Genomic DNA, 9,587 nt, shown 5'->3' with positions numbered 1-9,587 from the left:
CAGCACCCCGTGGCAGCAGCAGGAGTGGCTTTGGGGTCACTCAGCACTCCGTGGCAGCAGCAGGAGTGGCTTTGGGGTCACCCAGCACTCCGTAGCAGCAGCAGGAGTGGTTTTGGGGTCACCCAGCACCCGTGGCAGCAGCAGGAGTGGTTTTGGGGTCACTCAGCACTCCGTGGCAGCAGCAGGGGTGATTTTGGGGTGACCCAGCACCCCGTAGCAGCAGCAGGAGTGTCTGGGAGCAGCTCTGGGCTGTGGGTACTGCCCCATCCCACACGTACCTATTTACTGGCTCGTTTCTGCCGGTACATCTGGATCATTCTCTGCCGGAAMACATCGAACGCGTCCTCTTTGTTCTCCTCCCCCGCCACGCCCAGGCCCTCCCCTGCAGAGGTGGCACCCCTGGGGAGCAGAATGGGCACAGTCAGAGGGGCCTGAGACCCCAAAAGTGGGTTCCAGACATGGGCAGGGCTCAGGGGGTGCCCCAATCCCATAAAACATCCCAAAACATCCCCCACCTCCCTTCCACGGGAAATTCCCACAGGAAAAGGGTCCTGGGGATGGCACGGGAGCAGTGGGGATAAAATCAGTTCAAGTGATCAAATGATCAAGGGCAGAGCAAATTATGGCATTGATTTTAACTCCAGGCCTCATCCCCTGCTGAAAAAATGCCAAAAAACCTGATTTTGGTATTTCAGAAATGAGTGAACRTCAGGCCTGATCCTCTGCTGAAAAGATGCCCCAAAACCCCCTGATTTGGGTATTTATGGGACTTAATTAATATGGTCTTAATTTCCCATATTTAAACTATAATTTCCCATATTAAAAATTCTTAATTTCCCATATTAAAAGCTCCATTTTCTCCTAATAAAAACCCAGTTGCTCATGAAGGCCAGAAACCTCCAGAATGTGGTGGTCAGAGCAGACCTCATTAATTAATTAATGAATTAACCCCTGATTGGCTGCAAAACCAGTGCAAGGAGCTCCAGGAAGAACCCAAATTGTTCCTGGATTTGATCCCAACAAAGGTTTTGGGGTGCAGAGCCAGGGCTGGGCCAGAGCTGGTCCTGCTGGAGAAGGAAAATATGGGAATAATACAGAAATCTGGAAATATAACCATGGCCAGTGGGAAAAGAGAGCAAACATGGAGGAGTCAATAATTTCATAATTAATCACCAATTAAAATAACCAGGAATGCCCCCAGGGCATGAAGAGAGCACAGAAATCCCTGGAGAAGGGAAATTTCTGTGTGTGTGGACTGGAAAGGGAGAAATTCATAAAGAAATCAAATTTCTGCTCCTGCTTTGGGCAGGGGAATGAAGGGAATGTTATCCACAAGGAATTAYTCTCTGTTCTGTGCTGGACTGGGCACAGCAGCTCTCAATCACAAAATCAATGTTTTCTTTTTAAAAAAGGTGTTTTGTRCAGGCAGAACTCACCTCGTGCCAGCTGCACTTACCTCTCCCCACGTGGAATAAACCACAAAATCAGAGAAAAAATCCAATTATTGCCTAAACCCGAGAGATCCCTGCGTTTTGCTGATCAGTTCTGGGTGAGATGGGGCACCAGGGAGAACCCTGGGCAATGAAGCCGTGCCAGGGTGAGTCTGGCTGCTCCCAGATCCCTGATTTTCCCCGATTTTCCCCAATTTTTCCCATTTTTCCCCCATTTTTCCTCATTTTCCTTACATACACTTTGACAGGCTCGCGGATGCCCCTGCCCCGTGTGCCCAGGCCGTGCCCCTCCTGCCATCCCATCCTCTGCAGCATCTGGAACCCCACGTTCCTGGGGGTCAGCCTCTTGTGGGAAAACTCCAAATCCTTCGGTTTCTGGGGAGAAAAAGGAGAAAAGGCAGAGAGGGCTGTGATTTATTGGAAATGCCTCCAATCCACCCCCACCCTGCCATGAATTGTGTTTGCATTTCTGCAGATACAGAAATATCTTCTGCTTTCTCTTCTTCAGAAAAAAAAAACTCACTCAAAGGGTAATTCCCTAAAAAAAAAGCCCCAATTCCTGCTTCTCAAACGGTTTAACTGCACTGTTCAAATGCCAATAATGCCCCTTTRCATTTGAAAAATAAATTATGCTTTTTGTTAATAAATATTGAATGATTTGCTGAGCCAATCCCTGTTCAGTTCAATAAAACCTCACAGATTTGGGAAAATGACAGCATTGTTTTCCCAGCAGCAAAGCACCCATTTCTTTCTTTTTTCTAAAATGAACACCCAGATTTTCAATTAAAAAAAAAAAAAAGTTTAATTTTGACACACAGGGTTAAAATCTAAAAAAAAAAGTTTTTGGGAGGAGCCACAGCTCTCCCCAGGTTTAGCCCAGATTGTTCCAGGAGGAAGTTCCTTGGGTTTAGTTTGGTTTTATGGCAGGGACACCTCTTTGGGGCTTTTCCAGTGAGAGCAGAAATGGAAAGCAGAGGAATTCTTTACCTTTTTCTTCTTTGTGACAGGGCARCCCCGGGGTCTGTCATAAGCAATCCTGACAGGTTCATGCACTGCAAGGCAAACCAAAGCCAGAATTCAGCTGCAAAACAAAACCATTTTGGTACAGAGCTCCAAAGGGCAGCCACAAAACCTCCAAAAAGTGCATTTCAACCCCARCTCAATGCCTGCACCTAAAACAGAACCAGTGAGAGATCAGAGCCACAAGAAAGATCAGAATTAAAAAAAATAAATATATACTTAAGAGAGTATTTGAAGGAAGATGTTTGATACCAACTTTGCTGTTGCCCCATGACACCAATGATTTATTCAGCTTCTCCTCTGCCACTTTAACCATTTAAATGAAAGAAATTTTTATGAAAAGAAATCCAATTTATGAAAAGAAATCCAAAAGAAATCCACCATTTTTATGAAAGAAATCCAATTCTTTTAACCAACAACCGGCACCAAATCACCTCAAAAATCGGGATTTTTGTCCTGACAGCTACAAATGMTTTCTGATTTTGACACCAAGGGGAGTGTTGCCATGGCCCACTGACCTTTGGGCTCCTCTATGAGGCAGATCCTTTTGGAAGCCGGGATCATSCCAACTTTCAGGGACTTGCTGCTGATGCGTTTGCGGGGGAAGCGCGCGCCGGGGGCCGGGCCGGGTGCCTGTGTCGACAGATTTGGGACAGCACCATCAGAGGGGCTGCCAAGCTGCGCTTCAGCTCCTGCCACCTCCTCTCCTGCTCTGGAAAGCAGCTCTTCCTCTAGCCTTGCCACACTTCTACCTGCTGCCACGGCCTCCTCGTCCCCCTCCGCCTCTTCCACAGCTTGGGAGGTTTCCTCCTCAAACTCAGCTTCCTCCTCGTTSTCTTCTTCCTCTTCTTCCTCTTCCTCCTCCTCCTCTTCCTCTTCTGAGATCTCCAGGGTTCTCTCCCCAGCTTTGGCATTTTCTCCAGCCTCAGCTGCCTCGGCATTGAAGTTGATGGAGGGACACAACTCATAAACTTTCATTCTGTAGAACTTGAAAGCGGAGCTGTTTTGATCCTGGAGGAACCTGAGCCAACAACAACAACAACAACAACAACAAAAACCCAGGGAAATAAGGTCAGGAAGAGATTTTCTTCAGCTGCTATGAAGTGAGACATTACAAATAAATCTCAGGTTGAATTCTGAGTGGCCACTTGGGTGTGTTTGGGGAGAACTGGAGCAATTCTCCTCCTCAGCTGATGTCCAGCAGCACTTCCCAAACTCTGCTGGTGGTTGGGATAATTCAGAGCATATCCTGAAAATTCACTGTCTCAGGATTCGGGTGGATTATCAGGATCAAAATGAAATGATGACACCCATCAGTGAATGGGTGCATTTGGGAGAAGTGTTTTGTTTTTTTTTTTCTGAGATATTTCACCATAATGGAGGTGCTGAAGAACCAGGGAGAATTGCCCCAAATCCTCTGCTCCTGACCACCCTAAAAGCAGAAATGTGAGCAAGAGCTGGCAGGGACTGCCTGGGAGCCTGGTGGTGTTTGTGCAGCTGCAGTACTCACCAGAGGTCGGGGTTATCTGCACTGTTGTCTATGCTGAACTGCTCGATTTCGGGTCCTACCTGAGCCACAAACTTGGCGAGTTTCTCTGCAGTTTCCATGGTTTTGGCATCCACTGCAAGAACAAAACGCTCTGTGAGCTTCACCCAGAGCCTGGCAAGGGCAGTGCCCATCATAAATGAATGTATCATGAAAAAAATGGTGTTTGGGACTTCCAGCAGGAACTCTTTTCACATATCAAGCTGCATGAGAAGTTGTTTTTACCCTGACATAATTCCAAATTTCCAATCTAAGCCCRAATCCTCACTCACCATCAGGAAACTGAGAGGCCAGCGGTGGGAAAGGCTCTGGTGATGCTGACACATCCTCAGGATCTGCCTTGTCCTGGGCTGGCACGGAGCCCTSGGGGCTGGTGGCACCGTGGGAGGCCGAGGGGCTGTCCTGGGCAGGGCTTTGCTGGGCCAGGCTGGGCTCTGGCCCGGGGCTCTGGGCCTGGCCTGCACCTGGAAGATGTTTGTCTTGGTGCTTCAGCACTGTCCCCGCCGACAGCACGGTCTGCGTGCCCGTGGTTGCTCTCCTCACCTTCCTGGGCCTGGTGGCACGCTGGGGGACAAGTGGCAGCCTTTTCCTCTTGAACAGCCTCCGTTTGATGCTGGCCACCCTGCGGGCGTAGAGCAGGGCCCGCAGGGACTCGGGGGCGGTGCCCTGGGCAGCCTCGCCGGGCTGGGCCCGTCTCTGCTCCTCCGCCAGCCTCAAACGGTAATATTTGTACTCCAGGCTGTCCTCGTCACACAGGAACCTGAGAGCAACAAACCAGGGGACAGCTCAGCTCAAACCCTGCATTTATGGAGAACAACATCGCAGCAATCCACCCCCCTTTTGATTTTTCCTYTTCCAGGTGTTTACTGGGTTAGCGTGAGCCTGAGCAGGTTTTTCTTGGAATAACAGTCTGGAGCAGCAAGGAAAGTGTGCCAAGGAAATAAATAATGTAGGGTTTGACATGAATCATTTGGGTAATTAATCCTCACACACGAGGAGGTGCTGTCATGCACTGGGGTGTCTCAGCTTCCCTTTCCCAAGGTTTTTCACGGAACACTAAATCCTGTTAGCTCCTGGATGTCTCTATCACCTGCCCCTGCTCACTGCCTTCCCCTCCTCGATGCAAATTGCTTTGAACACCTCGGGCTGSGATTGACAAAGAGCCATTATTGGCACATCAAAAGGAACGGGATCTCCTCCACACAACACAAACACCGGGATCATTTCCAGGGATATCGGGATAATTAGCTCAGGAAAACATTCTCAAAAAAAAAAAAAAAAAAAAAAAAAAAAAAAAAAAAAAAAAAAAAAAAAAAAAAAAAAAAAAAAGGAAGTGGATTAAATATACAATAGGCTTTGATCTTTGGCATCGAGTGAAACACTGAACTTAATTACATCTACTCCAAATATCTGCTGGGGAGCAGCATTCCAGCACACCCACCAATATTCGGGACAGTTCTTCTGAGCATTCCTGTCTTTGGCAGACAGAGTTCCTGACACGATGCTGGTCACCARCTGCTCAATTGTGTCCACAACTTTCCTGTCAGCTCGCTGCGGGGCTGTGGGGAGAAACAGAAACCAATCAAACCCACTCATGGCTTTTTTCTCATGGGCACAGTATCAAGATGTTGTATTTTTGGGGTCTGACACGCTGGCATTTGCAATTTTTCAAGGTATTAACAGGAAACAGAATTCCAGGATGGCTGAGATGGGAAGGGAAATTTGGAGATCCCAAATCCAACCCCGGCCCAGGCAGGRYCACCTGGAGCAGGTGACACAGAAATGTCTGGTGTCTTTGGGATTTCAGAGGAGGCTCCAGGTTCCCTTCCTGGGCAGCTGCTCCAGAGCTCTGCCACCTCCATGGGAAGGAATTCTTCCCTGAGTGAAGGTGGAACTCGTGTTTCAGTCTGTGCTTCCTTCCCAAACCGAAATAAATGAAGAAAACCTCTAAAATTCACCTGAGATTCTGCACCAGTTTATCATGGAAAACATGGTGGTCAAAGGAAATTATTCTTGGCCACCCTGGGGAAGTGAAATCATCCTCAAAAAGGCAATTTCCTAATGCAGCAAAAGGATTTGTTGCAAAATCAGTTGATTTGAACGCTGCTYTGAAGGGCTGAGTGACAAATTTTCATCCATTCAGTGCCAGCACTGCAAGACCTCCCTGAGAAAGGATCTGAAGCTCAATTTGGAAAAACCAGGATGAGCAGGAATGTTCTGGGGAGGAGGAATCCCTGGCCTAACTCAGTGACARGAGATGAACCTCTCCAAAGGAAACACCCCAATCTGATTAAAGCAGTGATGGTATCACCTCCAAATTTGCATATATGCAAACACTGACTCTGTAATGAAGCCAGTTCCAGGCTGGTCCTGTCCTCTCAACCTTGAGGTGTGAAAGTGGAGGGGCGAAATGGGGTGAAAATCTCGGATTTGGGGTCTGAGCAGGTGAGGAGAGGGAGGACACAATTTCACCACAAATGCTCCAACAGACAGCGCTCACACCCTGCCCAGCCTGGATTGGGATTCACCTGCAATTCCCACAGTCAGGAATTCCTGACCTACTGAAACCATCMACAAATCACAGAAAACGAATCCTAAAGGCATCCCAGAGCAGCTCCCTCCCTTTTTACCTTTGGTGTCAGGGGAGGGTGCCTGGAGCTGCTCCGTGGATTCGGGCTCAGGTTTTTTCATCTGGATGGGATAACCGCTCTTCTCCAGCCACGCCTTCARGTTCTCAATGTACTCCCTCCCAAAGAGCGTGGAATCGTCGAAATTCGGGAAGAGCGTTGGCGCCGGAGCCATCTCCTGCAGCCCCACGGCCTCCAGGATTTTCTCCTGCCTGAACACAGAGGCCAGAGCRAAGGTCTGGCCCAGCAGAGCCAGCGATTTGCGGCACAGGGACACGGTGGTCTCGAAGGCGTTGGCCATCTCGCGGGGGTTGCCGAAGCCGTTGGTTTTGATGCTGAGCTCGTAGGCGTTGCAGGCCATGAGCAGAGGGGTGACCCCCTTGAGCAGCCGGTCCTGCAGCCTCATGATGTATTTATCGAAGGGTTTGATCACCTCGAAGAAGCAGTTCTTGGTTTTCACGGCGCCCTTGTCCAGCAGCATGTTCAGAAACTCGTTGTCCACCTTGGGGGTTTTGAGGGCGGCGTGCTGCAGGCTCTTGATGGTGAAGAAGCAGTAATCCCTGTGCTCGGGCCGCAGCGAGCACTTGAAGGACGCCAGCATCTTGGCACAGGTCTCAGTCTCCAGCTCGAAGAGGGCCCCGAAGAGCCGCGAGAACTCGGCGTCGTTCTTGATGGCGTGGAACCCGGCCCACTTGATGATTTCGACGCCGAAGGTGGAAAAAATGTCAGATTTATCCACCAGGTCGAAGTTGAGGTTCCTGAAGACGTGGGCGGGTTTGGGCAGCCTCAGGATGGGTCTCTGGGCTGCCAGAGGGCGCGGGGGCAGCTTGGGGCTGGGGCGCTGCTGGAGGGGCGGTGGCCTCTGCCCGGGGCGTTCGGCAGCTTCCAGAGGCTGCTCCAGCGCTTGGGGATCCGGGCCTGGCTGCGGCTTCTTCACGTTCCACTTCTTGAGGGGCGCTTTGAGCTCTCCTTTGAACACTTTGGTTTTCAGCACCCCCCTGGTGAGGCGCTTCCCCCGCAGGATCCTGCCCCTGCCCACGCCTCCCCTCCGCAGCGGGGGCCGGAATTCGCTGTCSGGCGCCCCGAACTCCACCTCGTACTCCTGATTCTCCACGCCGCCATATTCCTCTTCCAGCAGCCCCGGTGACCTGAAATCCCCTAARATATCCGAGGAGCCAAAGTCGGCTTGGTGCGGCCCGCTGGCCTCCCAGGACTCGGAGGGGCCGTAGTCCTGCTCRTGAGGTGCCAGCCCCCCGTAGTCCCTCTCTGGCCGCCCGTAGTCGCGGCTCTGGGGTCCGTACTCCCGGTTCTGGGCAGCGGGGTGCCCGTACTCCCTGTTTGGGGCAGCTGCACGCCCGTATTCCCGGTTTTGGGGAGCGGGACGCCCGTAATCCCGGCCGAATTCCCGCTCCCGGGGCGCGGGGCGGCCGAACTGTTCGTGGAAATAGTTGTCCTTGCGGAGCAGCGGGCTGGCAGCTCTGTAGGAAGGGCCGGGGTAGTCTTCCCTGGGATAATCCTCCCTGGGATCCTCGCCCCAGTCCTCGTGGGGCTGGGAATTGTCGTGAGGGAACCTCCCGTCGTCGTGGAAGCTCTCGTTGTAGCGGGGCCGGGGCAGCGGCCTGGGGTGAGCTGGGAAAACAACACCAGAGACACGGTCAGAGGTTYAGGAGAGTGAAAATACCAACATTTCTGAAGGGAATCCACAGATCTGACTCCAGGATGYTCCCATTGCCATATTCCAATCCCTACACAGATTGAGGAGCTCAAGTTCTCCTCTAAACCCCACTTTTTCTTTGCTCCTCGTTTTTCAGACCCTGATCTTCTACTGGGGTTCCTGAGACGTAAAAACCATCAAAAACCTGAACGTTCTGCTTCACAGAATTAAAACTGGAAAGACCTCCAGGAGCATCAAATCCAATCTTTGCCCAATCCCCACCTTGTCAACCACACCAGATCTTCCAGGGGAATTCCACAGCTGGACAGAAACTCCCATCTTCTCCAAACCAAATTATCTAATTACTACAGAAAATGCTTCCCATTTTCCAAGATCCCTATTCGCCAATCCCAGGAGTTTGATTTGGAAAGTAAAGAATATTGAAAAGAAAATGGAAGTGTTTGATGTAAATTATTTCTTCAGGGTTCATASAACTATAAAAATAACAGATTTTCATTTTAAGGCTCTCCTATGAATGTCCATCCCCGTGAATGTGATCCAAGTGCTTTTCTGGACATTTTCAATCTCAAATTTAGATGGTAAAATAATTTGGGGATCACGTTTTGTGTCATGCTCATGAGGTCAATGTCCTGCTTTGGGCTTTTTCTCCAAAAATAACAGCAAACACAAAGACCCCAAGGCTTCCAATGCACTCCTACATTTATTTAACTTATCAGCCATCAACAGAATTCCATCCTGCAGCAACGTCCCTGGAGACCTCGCTGAAATTGGACCCACTCTCTGATGCTGCCTGAACAGAATTCCTTTGTCTGAATTTCCATTTTTTCCCCTCAGAATTTGCACGGTGTCAGTCCAAGCCAGCTGTTCGCCTCTTCGATAAAAATGGATGTGGAAAAACACCAGCAGAAGGCAAATTAATGGCAGGCGATGGCAGGCAGCTCCCGGAATAGCCGGCACATCCCGCTCCTCCTCACCTTTGAAATGATGGATGGATTCCCCCGCGGCATCGCTCCGCTCCATGCGGTACCGTTTAACTTTGTCCTGCACCACGGCCTCGAACGTCTCGCGGGTGATCCTCCGAGAGGCCATTTTCCCGCTGGAGCCGCCCCGCACGGCGCGGCCCCCGCCCGGGGCACGGCACGGCACGGCACGGCACGGCACGGCCTGGAGCGGGCCCGGGTCCCGCGGGGCTCCGAGCTCCCGCCGCGGCCTGAGGGGAGGAGCGGCCTGAGGAGCCTCCCGCTGCCGGCACCCGGCTCCCCCCGCCG

General features: G+C 50.9%; 1 protein-coding gene across 4 annotated transcripts; it reads right to left on the bottom strand.

The window, feature by feature from the left end:
* Positions 1-278: 278 nt before the first annotated feature.
* Positions 279-9,581, bottom strand: SUGP2 (SURP and G-patch domain containing 2). 4 transcript variants are annotated; one of them, XM_057387545.1, is made up of 9 exons: positions 9,294-9,581; positions 6,648-8,273; positions 5,459-5,576; positions 4,290-4,777; positions 3,982-4,093; positions 2,990-3,492; positions 2,439-2,503; positions 1,690-1,826; positions 279-399 (listed from the first exon to the last, which is right to left on the bottom strand). In XM_057387545.1, the coding sequence occupies exons 1-9, from the start codon at positions 9,406-9,408 to the stop codon at positions 279-281; spliced, it is 3,285 nt and encodes a 1,094-aa protein (XP_057243528.1). In that variant the 5' UTR covers positions 9,409-9,581. The 4 variants fall into 4 exon arrangements, with proteins under 4 accessions (XP_057243528.1, XP_057243529.1, XP_057243530.1 ...); XM_057387546.1 differs by lacking the exon at positions 279-399 and having other exon boundaries at positions 1,726-1,826; positions 2,439-2,532; XM_057387547.1 differs by lacking the exons at positions 279-399; positions 1,690-1,826 and having other exon boundaries at positions 2,445-2,503; positions 2,990-3,104; positions 3,224-3,492.
* Positions 9,582-9,587: the final 6 nt, after the last annotated feature.

The sequence above is a fragment of the Malurus melanocephalus genome, unplaced genomic scaffold (assembly GCF_030028575.1).
Source record: "Malurus melanocephalus ecotype Western Australia unplaced genomic scaffold, MMel_1.1 scaffold_1249, whole genome shotgun sequence".
NCBI classification, from domain to species: domain Eukaryota; kingdom Metazoa; phylum Chordata; class Aves; order Passeriformes; family Maluridae; genus Malurus; species Malurus melanocephalus.
Note: the sequence above shows the minus strand (reverse complement) of the source record. Positions and strands in the feature narration are given on the sequence as shown.